Below are 12276 nucleotides of genomic sequence, written 5' to 3' on the forward strand. Positions count from 1 at the left end.
TTCCAAAAAGCCCCTCTGCCCCCTGCACCACCATGTCTCTGCGACTGGGAGCCCCCCCGGGCAGGTGCCTTTTGGGCTTCGGCTGCGGTCGGGCACTTCCAAGAGATGGGATCCAAGGCCTGGGGGAGGCAACAAGGCCGGGGGGGTTGTTCCCAGGGCTGGGTGGGGACCAGTTTGGGCGCCGGGGGGTGTTCTTTGGTACCCAGCTGGCGACCCCCTCCCAATCTATAGGGCACCCCCTCCACTCTATGGGGCCCTCCACATTTGCCATCCTCCCCAAATTTCGGCACCCACACATTTGTCCCTCACCTCCCCCAACAGCAACCCCCAAATCCATGGGAACCCTCCCCCAAATAGGCCCCCGCCCCCCATCTGGGCCCCCCTCCAACTCTGGGGACGCCCCCCCCGCCCCTGCTGTGCTCGCTCTGCTGCTCTGCTCCTCTCCAGGGGACCCAGGCGTCCGGGTGCCCCCGCCCCGGCAGCGGGGGGGAAGTGAGGAGGGACGGGGGTCGCCCGGATGCCTGGGGCCCTCCAGGACACCCCCCACCACCCCCCTCAAGGCTCGTGCGTGCCTCAGTTTCCCCTGAGGGCGTGCGGGGCAGTCTATGGGTGCCCTCAGGCCCCCTCGCCCCCGCCAGTGTCACCTCAGCCACCCAGAATGCCCCCTAAACACCCCCCAATGTGCTCTCAGCCCCCCGTAGACCCTCACCAATGTCCCCTTAGCTCCCCATGTCCCCTTGAAATCACTCTGGGGCCCCTCAGTCCCCGCAAGGCCCCAGAATGTCTCCTCAGCTCCCCCATGCCCCTTCAGCCCCCGCCACTACCCACAACACCCCCAGCCCCCCACGAACGCTCATGCAAACCCCCGTGCAAAGTCCCCTTGCGTGACATCTACCTCCACTCCCCCAGCCCCTAAACCCCACCTCAGCCCCCTCCCCACACCCCAGTCTTCCACCCCCCACAAGCCCTCGTGCCAACGCTCACACACCATCACCCACCCCCTCCCACACCCCCCAAATTCCCCCTCAAATCCCACCCCCAAGCCCCCCCAACCCCTATAAGCCCTTGTGCCAGCACTCGTGTGAGCCCCCTCCCCTGCCCCCCAACACCCCCGGCTCCCGGTGAACCCTGGTGCAAGGCCTCGTGCGAATCCTCCTGCAAAACCCCCTCACGGGCCACCGTCCATCCCACTCCCCCCACCCCCACGCCCTAAGTCCCCCCTCAACCCCCTCCCCAGCCCCTACAAACCCCCCATGCGGGGCCAATGCCCAGGATAACCCATAGGAATCAGTCCCAGGGGCATTCCCTGTGCTGGAAGTGCCTCTAGCCGAGGGAAACGCTGGCAAATGTTTTGAGGAGGGGAAGAAAACAAATGGAGAACGCGGGCCTGTTCCAAAGCTTTCCCTTTGCCCCTCTCTGAAGTCCTCACTCATCCGCCTTTGGTCTTTTTCCCGGGCAGGGCGTCCTGCTCCCAGGACTCGGGACCTTCGCTATGGTCCAAGGGCGATTCCAGGGTGAACGGCGGTGCAGTCTCCCGGCGCCCAGGTCCTGCTGCAGGCTCCTTTTCAGAGGTGCTCTGGGAAACAGCGCCTCTGTTTGCCCTCTGGTTTGCCGAGAGCGTCTCCTCCTTGGCAGGCCCTCGGCACCCCCCTGGCCCCTACCAACCCTTGTGTGAATCCTGTCCAGGTACGGGCAGCGATTGGCACCGCTGAGAGCAGCAGCCACCCTCCCTGCCGGGGCACCCGGGGTGGCAGGTCTCAGGGGGTGGGAGCAGGACTGAGACCCAGCTGCAGGGCAGGGCTTGTGCGAGCCCCCCTCACGCACCCACCCTGCCCCGCCCTGCCCATCCCCATCCCCCGCCCCCTTCCAACCCACCAAACAAAAGGAACTCAAAGAAGTCTGCAGGTTAGTGAGCGGGGCCCTATGGGGAACAGTAATTGCCCAGGCATTCACTGGCCAGGCAAAGAAACAAGGTGCCAGCAGCCTGGAGGATCTTGACACACCTTCTTAGCAGAGCTGCCTGGTGGGCCAGGAAGGGTGATGCTCACCTAGACCTGGTCCTGGCCAACAAGGAAGAGCTGGTCAGGGATGTGATAACAAGTGTCAGCCTTGCTGGAGTGACCAGGAACTAGCGGGCTCCCAGATGCCAAAGAGGAGTGAGGAAGGCCAGCAGAGGAACACGCATGGGTGGCTCCAGAGGAGAAGACTTTTGATGTACTGGGGGGACTGATCCAAGCGGTGCCATGGCAAGCAGCTTTGAAGGGTGAAGGAGCTGGGGAAATCCTATAGGCGTTGCAGCACAGCCTCCTCCAAGCACAAGAATGATGTCTTGGAATGCCCATGAAGGGAAACACTCATCTCAGGAGGCTGCTGGTATAAAGTGACTGGGCGGCAGGGCACAAAGGCAGCACACAGGAGGTGCAAGAAGGGAAGCTGCAGAGGAGGCGTTTGGAAACCTGGCCCCAGGATGGGGGGAGGATGGCAAAGCCAAAGCTCCCAGAGGCTTGGGAGTTGCAGGGATGGGGAGAGGAAGCAAAATGAGCTGGTAGAGGCTCAGAGGGTCATGCGAAATGAGTCGCACTCTGCCTGGAGGCCTGTAACAAGCGGACATTGCAGAGGTTTGCATCTTGACTGTGTGCCTCAGCCTGCACAATGCCAGATGGGCATTCCCCCTGCTGGGGGTGGCTGCGCCAGTCCATCCACATGGGTCTAGAGGGTGCAGACTCTTTCTGAAGACATTCCTGTAATGCAAAAAACATTTGGATTAATGCAGAACGGGCTTTTCAAAATCAAACATTTCATTCACTTGGCCTCTTTGCTTGGACATCCTTTCATTTTGACTGCACTCCTGAAATCTCTCTAACGAGCCACAGAAGAATTGAAGACTTTAGTCCAGACAGGGCTCCTTTGTGTGTTTTCTGTGTTCCTGAACTGCAGATCCTGAAAGACTGAGCAAGCCTCTCGAGAAGTAAAAGAAGCAAACGTCCAGGTTTCTGAGGGTGTTATCAGACCCTGCTGAAGTCCCTCACTAAAAAGACAATGTAGGGAATGAGCAGACAAAGTTCTTTTTGCTGTGGCCTGGTGAAGCAGAAAGTCAGAGACACTTGGTCCGGGAAGAAATGTAAATGTGGAAATCACTGTGAAAGGCGTTGATGTTCTTCACCAAGCAGGATGGCCAAGCCTGGGCGCCCATCCCCTGGGGAGGGATGTCCATTGCCTCTTGAGTTGCTCTGGGCTCTTTTTGGGTGATGTGGGAGTGATGAGGTGCCAGGTGCAGGTCAGCAGTAGGACACCTCCCAGGCTCTGTGGAGGGTTGGTGAGGAGGTGACAAGTCACTGGAGCTGTAAGGACTTGGTGTCCTCTCCTGGGCCTCAGTGGAAGAGACAGAAGCCACGGCTGAGCGGACAAGGGTCTCCGTTCTCTCTCCCACACGGCCAATCACTGCTGCTCGGAGACACTCAGTCTTCGGAAGAGGCCTTGAGCATTTTGGATCTTCCAGGTGCTTTTTATGATGTTCCCAACATTCTCCAGCGCTCGTGGTGAGCTTTCTGGGACATAACAGGGCCTTTTTGACCATCTCTTAGGGAATAGTTGTCTTTTTATGACCATCTGTGCAGAAAGAGGAGCAGCAGAAAAGCACCAAATATATCCAAACGGATGCTGAGTGAAGTGTCAGGAAGAACCAGGTGAGCTCCCCCCCGCCTGTGGCTTCCTGGCGAGGAGTCTGTCCTGAGAAGGGGATCCAGCCTCTGCCACTCTCCAGAGAGGGCAGCAGTGTCCATGCCAGCTGGGGACACAAAGGATGACCTTTGCAAGACCACCCTTCATCTGAAACACTTCAGATCCCTGTGGACTAGGTGTCATGCTCTATATTGCAAATTCTCATGCCACTGGCATTGCCCAGATGTGGACTGCTCCAGTGCAGACATTTCTGTTTTGGCAGAGGAATGCTTCTCTTGCTGTAGTGGTAACTGATATTCTTAGGGAACTCACACAAACACTTGAAGGACAATGGAAGGATTACCACCTTGGTGGCCCTCCCTGGTGGGCTGGTTCCTGTTTGCCCTTGTCTCACTGTCACTGGGCAGGGTGTGGTGTAAAAGGTGCTGAGCAGAGCAGGACAATCACTTCTCCTGGCTGTGCTCCTGCTCATACAGCCCCGGACGCTGTTGGACGCCCGTGCTCCTGGCTTGTGTTTTGCTTAATGAAACTCAAGGAGCCCCAGGGCCATTTCCACAGAGGTGCTGCCCAGCCACGCAGCCCCTGGCCTCTGTCCCTGCGGCCTGTCATTGCCCCGCTCAGGCCTCAGCTCTTTTGAGAAGATGTGTGCAAGAGTTGCTTGTTGCTTTCTCCAGTCATGATGGCCTTCCAAAACGGATCAGAGCAGCCCTGCTCTGACATCAGCCTGGTCTCTCAACATCCTTGGCTGCATCCCATCAGGTCCAATGGACTACCAAGGTTTGACCAATCACTGCTGGATTTCACGTGGTGTTCTTTACCTTGCTGGTGAAGACTGAGGCCAAGAGTACCTCACACCCAGCCACGCCTACATTTAGCAGATTCAAGAGTGGCCAAACAATATCTTTGTTTCTTCTTTAACTGTTCCTGAAGGAGGAACAGCTCATCCTTGTGCTCTTGAACTCCTTTGCACGTGTTCTAGCTCTGCGTGAGCTCTGCCTTTCTAAATCCAACTGTATTTCTGAATTCCTCCTTTTTATTTTAATCCCTGCATCCACCTCTTGCATGTTGCCTTTTTTCTAGGGACCTTCCCCATCACTTTCCTGTTTCCCCATGTCTGGGCTGCAGCATCTCAGCTGTGGCACATCTGGGCTGAGACTAGATTTGTCAAAGGGAAACCTGCTTCCAAGGCCCCAAGACCTCAAGTGTGCAAAGGCTTTGCTTCAGAGCTGAGTGGATGGGAGATAGGCGTGTGAAGAAGAAAGGAGGTCCTCTCAAAGAAATCAAAACCTGCTTTCCGAAGGGCCAGTGATAAACAGAGCTGGGCTGTGCAGTGTGAGCAGGACAGGGCTTTGCTGCCTGTTGTGCCTCTGCAGCCCTGAGGGCCTGTGCTGGAGGTGAAGCTGATCTCAGGAAGGAAGAGATGATGATAACAATGTCCTTGAGCGTGGTCATCCTGTGATTCAGGCCCACCGTGAAATTCATTGGCCTGATCCATGGCTGTATCATCAGGGGATGGTTAAACCCATAGGGGAGAGAAGAACCAGCAGAGTCTGAGAGTGAAGGAACACGTGTGGAGACCCTGGTGTGATGTGCTTGGTATTCATGCCCTGCCCGGCATCTACCGTAAAGAGAAGGGACAGCCCTTGCGTCAGTGCAGTGGTGGGATTCAGTCAGTGGCCCAAAGGCAGCGCCCCTGTCTGAGATGCCCTGGGGGATGCCTGTCCCACAGCTAGTCTGGATGGGGACAGGGTTCCTGTACAGGAGCTGTGCTGTCCATGTCAGCTGCGTGCAGTTGTGCTGGAGAGCCCTGGCACCTCCCAGAGCACCACAGGCCTGAATGTGTCAATTAAAGTAAGATTCAGCTGCCCTGAGTTAGGTTAGGCAATGAAGGGTATGGGAGACATGTGGAAAATACAGCTGATGGAGATCAGAAAGAGAAAGACTCAGCTGTCCCTGTGCCACATGACTCCATTTGGTGAGCTGAATCCCTCTATGGGCTGCCCTGGACATAAGGAAGAGTTACAAGTTCCCTTGTCCTACATGTGGGCACCCTCTGTCATTGAAGTTGGCCACAGGAATTTCCCACCAGCCTCCAAGATGCCCCAGATGCTGCTCTGTGCCTATGAACATTAGAGCTTGCGGTGACCAGCATGCCTCTTGGTCACCTCATACGTCCCCAGGTAACTGTGTCTGAACATCCGACTCCTGTCATCCATCTGCACTCATTAGCAAGGGAGCTGAGACATGGAGCTCACGTACAGGAGCCTATTTTGGGCACATCTGAACAGAGGCAAGAGGAATCCCACCTCTAAGGACTACAAATGTGTTGTCTGAGCTGAATCCCAACACTCAGAACCGTTAAAGAAGATTCTTCCCCAGCATTGTCTGGGCATCCTATTAAAGAACGAAACAAAAAAGGTATCCTTGGACCTATTTCGGTCTAATTGAGTAATGCAACTGCAGGAAAGAAGTGTCTGTCCCCATCTAAGGCAGGGAACATCAGTGGTTACTTCATCCTGTTTCCCAGCAGGTTCCCCTGGAGCCCCAGGGACACCTGGAGGGAGCCCCGAGGGGACAGAGAAAGGGCTGCCTTGGGCTGGTCCTCTGCTGCTGAGCTGGGCTGGGCTCCTGGCATGGAGGGAGCTCATGGCAAGCGGGCAGCGCTGCAGAGAGACAGCTCTGCCCAGGAGCAGCTCCTCTGCCAAGCGCAGCAGGGCTGAGGGCACTGCCTGCAGGCAGCGAGGGCAGAGGAGGGAGGCAGAGAGGGTGTAAAGGCAGTCTGGGGTGGGAGGAGAGAGGAGAGCTCAGCTGGAGAAAAATCTTCCCAGCCCTGAACAGGGTAAGTCTCTGGCTGCAGGGCAATGCAGCTGCGGTTCCTGGAATGATCTCCTGAAGCTGGCACATCCCACAGCCTCTGGGATCTATCAGGAGGTCTCTCAGAGGTTCTCCAACATAGAGAAAAAGGACTTGCTTTGGAGCAGGGCTTCCCCATGGCTCTGTCAAAGGGACAGGGCACATCAGCTGCCTTCACCCGGGGATGGCTGCAGAGTGTGAAGGTGGGTGTGCAGCCAGGGGTCTGTCCTTCAGAGCAGGGTCCCTTAACCCAAGGGTGCTTTGTGCTGTGGCAGGGACTTATCTCCTGTCAGGATCAGCCCTCGGTTTCCCTGAGGAGCTCCCAACGGCAGTGCGGGGAGAAGGTGTGGGTGGAAGAGGCAGCTCCTGGCAGGAGAGTGTCCTGCTGTCAAGGGGGTGCTGCGTGGGTCAGGGCTGCTCTCAGCTGCAGTTCACCCCCAGGACATTTCTGAGGGCACTTTTCAAGGGGAAGCTCAAGGCAGGAATTACGTTACAGATAAGGAGCTTTCCTGCGTTTGTGTTTTTATTTTCCTAGTGAGAGGGTGGGGAGGTACAAAAAAGGATAAATATATAAGGAGCTCTGAAGTTGGAAGAAGTCAGTGAGACTCCTGAGCTGTAGCTTTGAGTGGTCAGTAGGTCTGCCAGGAACCTCCTGGAGTGCCTTCAGCCACTCCTCTGCCCATGGGCAGCACCAGCATCAGCTCTGCTGGACCCATCGGGGTTGTTCTGACCTGCCCTTTTCCACCTGCAAACAGGAACATGAACCCAGGCAGTGCCCGGCAAACAGGCAGGTTTCTGTGGGGCCAAGGGGAGTGCACAGGGGTTGGGATGGGGTCTGTGAGAGCTGACAGGGAAAAGACATGGGACAGGGAAACACCTCCCAGGAGGGGAATCTCCAGGCAGCAGAACTATGATCAGGGAATGAGAGGACAGAGAAACCAGAAATGCTGTGGGAGGAAGGATTCATAAAACTCCGTATGATCCCCTCCAATGCAGACCCCTTCCCCTGAGCAAGTCCCCTCACCTCCTCTCCCACCCAGCAAAGCCTCAGCCCTCAGGGCTCTGTGGTTCAAGGCATGAAGCACCTGTGAAGCCAGAGCTCCAGCAGAGCCCTGGGCCAGCTCTCCAGACACATGCCCATTTCCCTCTGCAGAGCACAGGGACTGAGAGCAGGATCCAGGCACAGTTGGTGTCTGGGATGCGGCGTGAACATCTGGGTGAGGGTAACGCTGTCCTGAGTGCCCGGCTGTCTCTGCCCTGGCCTCTCTCACCCAGACCCTCACTGCGTTTTTCCTTGTTTCTCCACCTGTTTGTGATATTGTGATTGTTCTCTTTCTCTCAGCCAGGCTCTCTGGGGATGGGAGTTGCAGCAGCCGAGTCAGGCACCGGTCTTGTGATTTCTCCCATGAAAGTGTTTCCCTGGGAATGAAGTGTCCAAGCTCTCCTCTAACCCGTGGGGCTGTGGGCAAAGTAGTCTATGTGGCTGGGGAATGAGCTGACTCTCCCTTTCTGACATACCATCACTAGGACACTTGCGTATCTCCTTCCAAGCACTGAGCTGCCCTCCAGGATGCCAGTCTGTCCTGGAGCATCCTGCTGTTACCTGAATGCCCTGTGGAGAAGCACAGAGACGCTATGACTGAGGAAACGCTGCTGGGTTTGTGAAAGGAGCCATGTGTGTCCTTGGCGAGAAGTGGGGTGCTGAGACCTTGAGAAAGGGTGAGACACTGAGCTCTCGGCAGTGGGTTTCTCTGCTCTCAGCAGTGCCTGGTGTCTTTCCATGTCAACACGCGAGTGCGATTCCCCTCTGTCTCAGAAAGGCACAAGCAGAGGGCAGCTGGGAACAAGACAGAGGGACAGACCAGCTCCCCTCTCTCTGCACTAACCCTCAGACAATCCCCTTGCCTGGCAGGACTCCCTTTGCTGTCCCTGAATGCAGCAGAAATGGTGAGGGTTTCTGAAATGCAAGAAAATCTCCAGTTCAGAAAGGAGAGAGCTGTATAAAAACCTCTCTCCAACACTCTTGCAACTGTGGTTTCATGGCAATGGGAGTGCAGAGACTGACAAGCCCTTTGTCCATGAGGAGAGGTTTATCTGACAAATTGGAACACCAGGACTGGCCACCCCATTCCCACGAATCTGCTGCTGCAGAGCAGGGCTGACTCCTGGGCAGCCAGCGGGCAGAGGTCCCGCTCCTCCTGGCACACTCGGCCAGAAACAGTCTGAGCTCCAGCCACAGAGCTGAATGATCTCATGGAAATGGAAAAGTGGCAGAGAGTGTGAAGTATGAGAAATGGTGTTGATTTTGCTCAGAAAAGTTTCCCCTAACTTCTCACTGTCTTGTCCTCCTTGTTCAGTGCTCCACACCCAGAGGCAGCACATGTCCAACAGCAGCTCCATCAGCCAGTTCCTCCTCCTGGCATTCGCAGACACACGGGAGCTGCAGCTCTTGCACTTCGGGCTCTTCCTGGGCATCTACCTGGCTGCCCTCCTGGCCAACGGCCTCATCATCACCGCCATCGCCTGTGACCACCACCTCCACACCCCCATGTACTTCTTCCTCCTCAACCTCTCTGTTCTTGACCTGGGCTACCTGTCCACCACTGTCCCCAAAGCCATGGCCAATTCCCTCTGGGATAACAGGGCCATTTCATACCCAGGATGTGCTGCACAGGCCTTTTTCTTTCTCTTCTTCATTGTAGGGGACTATTGTTTTCTCACCGTCATGTCCTATGACCGCTACGTTGCCATCTGCAAACCCCTGCACTACGGGACCCTGATGGGCAGCAGAGCTTGTGTCCACATGGCAGCAGCTGCCTGGGGCAGTGGGTTTCTCAATGCTCTGCTGCACACGGCCAGTACATTTTCCCTGCCCCTCTGCCAGGGCAATGCTGTGGACCAGTTCTTCTGTGAAATCCCCCACATCCTCCAGCTTTCCTCTTCAGAGTCAGAGTCCCTCAGGGAAGTTTGGCTTATTGTGGTTAGTGCTTTTGTTGTTTTTGTTTGCTTTGTTTCCATCGTGCTGTCCTATGTGCAGATCTTCAGGGCCGTGCTGAGGATCCCCTCTCAGCAGGGACGGCACAAAGCCTTTTCCACGTGCCTCCCTCACCTGGCCGTGGTCTCCCTGCTTGTCAGCACTGGCATGTTTACCTACCTGAAGCCCCCCTCCATCTCCTCCCCAGTTCTTGATCTGGTGGTGGCAGTGCTGTACTCGGTGGTTCCTCCAGCAGTGAACCCCCTCATCTACAGCATGAGGAACCAGGAGGTCAAGGATGCCCTGAGGAAGGTGATTTCATGGACTTTTTTCAATACTGATAAACTTCCCGTCTTTCTACGCAAGTGACTCCCACACCAGGCCCATGCTTTGTTTCAGTATCATGCTTGTTATTCCTATTTGGGGTTTTATGTTTGTAGAGCAATATTTGGATTTCACGTACTTGATCTGAAGCTTGAACCTCCTCTGTCTCACCTGGAACCCATGTAGAAAAGTTTCTGTGTAACACTGGGCCCAGGCTGACTCCCTCAAAGCACCTCTGTCATAAAAAGGCATCTTTCCTGCGCACTGCCTGCGCACTTTCCTGCGCACTGTTTTTCCAAAGGTCGTTCAGGAACAGGCCCAAGCTGTTGCATGCCAAAAGGGCCCATTACTCCATGGTTCCAAAAGAAACAAGCTCATTGTCCTGTTGTGACCTGTTAGAGGGTTGGATTTAGGACTCACCTCTTGGTGCCTAGTGACAGTGGAGATGGTGAATGGCCACTGGGGTCCAGACCCAGTTCTTTCCCACATGCGACAGGGCAGAAGACATCTTCCAGGAGCTGCCCAGATATCCCAGGGGATCTCCATGGACAGCGTGTGCCTGGGGTGTGACTGGAGCTCCACAAAGTGTGGAATCACACAAAAGTGAAGTGCTAATTCCAGGTATTGACGGGGAAATGAGGACTCTGCAATCACAGGAGAGTCAGTGGGAACCCAGCTGGCACAGGGGAGAGAGACTGGGGAGACGCAGGAGCTGGCTGAGGAGCTGCAGGGCTAGGACTGTCATGCTGTCCTGGAGTGTGGGGCTGGTGGGGACAGAGAAGGGGTAAATACACTTGGTGTGCTGATGCACAATATGAATGTAGAGAGCCAGAGAGTGAGTGGCCTGTGTTTCCTCCTGCCCTTGGGTCCAGGTAAAAAGCCCTGGGACTGATGGGGAGCCTGAACCTCCCTCTCTGCCCCCCAGCAGCTGCTGTGTCCTTCAGGGGGGCTGGGGCTGTGCTGTGAGTGACCAGAGCTCTGCAGCACCCTGTGGTGGGCACTGCTGTGGGGCCAGCCCAGACTGGGCCATTGTGCTGGGGAGAGGGGAGGAGGAGAATTAGGGATTGCTGGGGAGGTGTTGGGCTGGGGTGGAATGTGCCCAGGAGAGGAAAGCGCCAGCGGAGAGCTCAGCCGTGTGAGTTTGCAGGGTGCGCGCACACAGCAGGGTGCTCATGGTGCAGAGCCATGGTGAAGGAAGCAAGGCACCAAAGGTGCAAAAGAGAGGGGCCTGGTCTGTGCCGTGCTCCTTGGACAGCCTGGGGAAGCTGCTCCGGGAAAATTGTCCCAGATCAGTCCCACACACCAGGCATCTCCATCTCTGGCCATGTACCCCGACCCTGAGGAGGGACCTTTGCTGCACGGTCACTCCTGTCTTCCCCCAGGGCTCTGTGATACACAACTCTACCGCCACAGAATCACAGAATCACGGAATCTTTAATAAAAAGGAAATAAAACCTTGAAAATCTCCATTGATTGAGATCTTACCAACTGGCCTGGTCCTTGCCCCAGTGTTTGGCTCTAAAGGATTTCTCCAGAACCCAGAGCTCTCGGCCTCTCCTCTTCCTTAAATGTGCTCCAGGCCCCATCCATCCTTCTGGCCTCTGCAGGGCTCGCTCCAGTCCGTCAGGGACTTTCTTGTGCTGGAGAGACCCACACTGGAGGCAGGCGTCCTGATGTGGTTCTGTAGTGGGTTCACCTTGGCCGGCAGCCAGACGCCCACCCAGCTGCTCATTCCCTCCTCCGCTTCAACAGGGCAAAGGGAGAAAAAAATCCCAGAAATGTTCATGGGTCAAGATAAAGAAAAGGAGATCAGTTACCAATTACTGTCACGGGCAAAGACATGTTAACTTGGGGAAGATCAATTTAATTTGTTGCCAGTTAAAAAATGAGTTTGATTGTGAGAAAGAATGACAAAACTATTAAAGACCGTTCTCCTCACGCTTTCTCACGGGCTCCAATTATTCCATTGCTCCCAGCTCATCTCCCCACCCCAACCCCAAGAGGAGCAGGGGGGTGGTGAAGGGGGTCTTAACAGTCAGTAAAGAACATCTCTGTCTCTGCTTCCTCCTCACACTTCTCCCTTGCTCCAGCTTGGGTCCTCTCCATGGGATCCCACCATATTTGAGGTCCATGCTATGTGTTGTTAATTTCTTTCTGTCTGACTTTTCTCCTTTATACTCACGGTATCACAGAAATGTTGAGGTTTCAAAGGACCTCTGGAAATCATCTAGTCCAAGCCCCCAGCTGAGAAAGGATCAACTAGAGCAGGTTGCTCAGCAGCTTGTCCAGGTGCGTTTGGAATATGTCCATGGATGGAGACTCCACAACCTTCCCTAGGCAACCTTTTCCAGTGATTGACCACCCTCACAGTCAAAAAGTGTTTTCTTGGGTTCAGATGGAATTTTATATAGATTAAGAAGATCCCCCAAAGACGTTTCTTCTCC

General features: G+C 55.4%; 1 protein-coding gene across 1 annotated transcript; it reads left to right on the forward strand.

Annotated features, from left to right (window-relative positions):
• Positions 1-8914: 8914 nt before the first annotated feature.
• LOC128903588 (olfactory receptor 14J1-like) lies at positions 8915-9877 on the forward strand. The gene has a single exon (XM_054187602.1). It carries the CDS (start codon positions 8915-8917, stop codon positions 9875-9877), a length of 963 nt encoding a protein of 320 aa, XP_054043577.1.
• The last annotated feature ends 2399 nt before the right edge of the window (positions 9878-12276 follow it).

This window comes from Rissa tridactyla, unplaced genomic scaffold (genome assembly GCF_028500815.1).
Source record: "Rissa tridactyla isolate bRisTri1 unplaced genomic scaffold, bRisTri1.patW.cur.20221130 scaffold_47, whole genome shotgun sequence".
NCBI classification, from domain to species: Eukaryota; Metazoa; Chordata; class Aves; order Charadriiformes; family Laridae; genus Rissa; species Rissa tridactyla.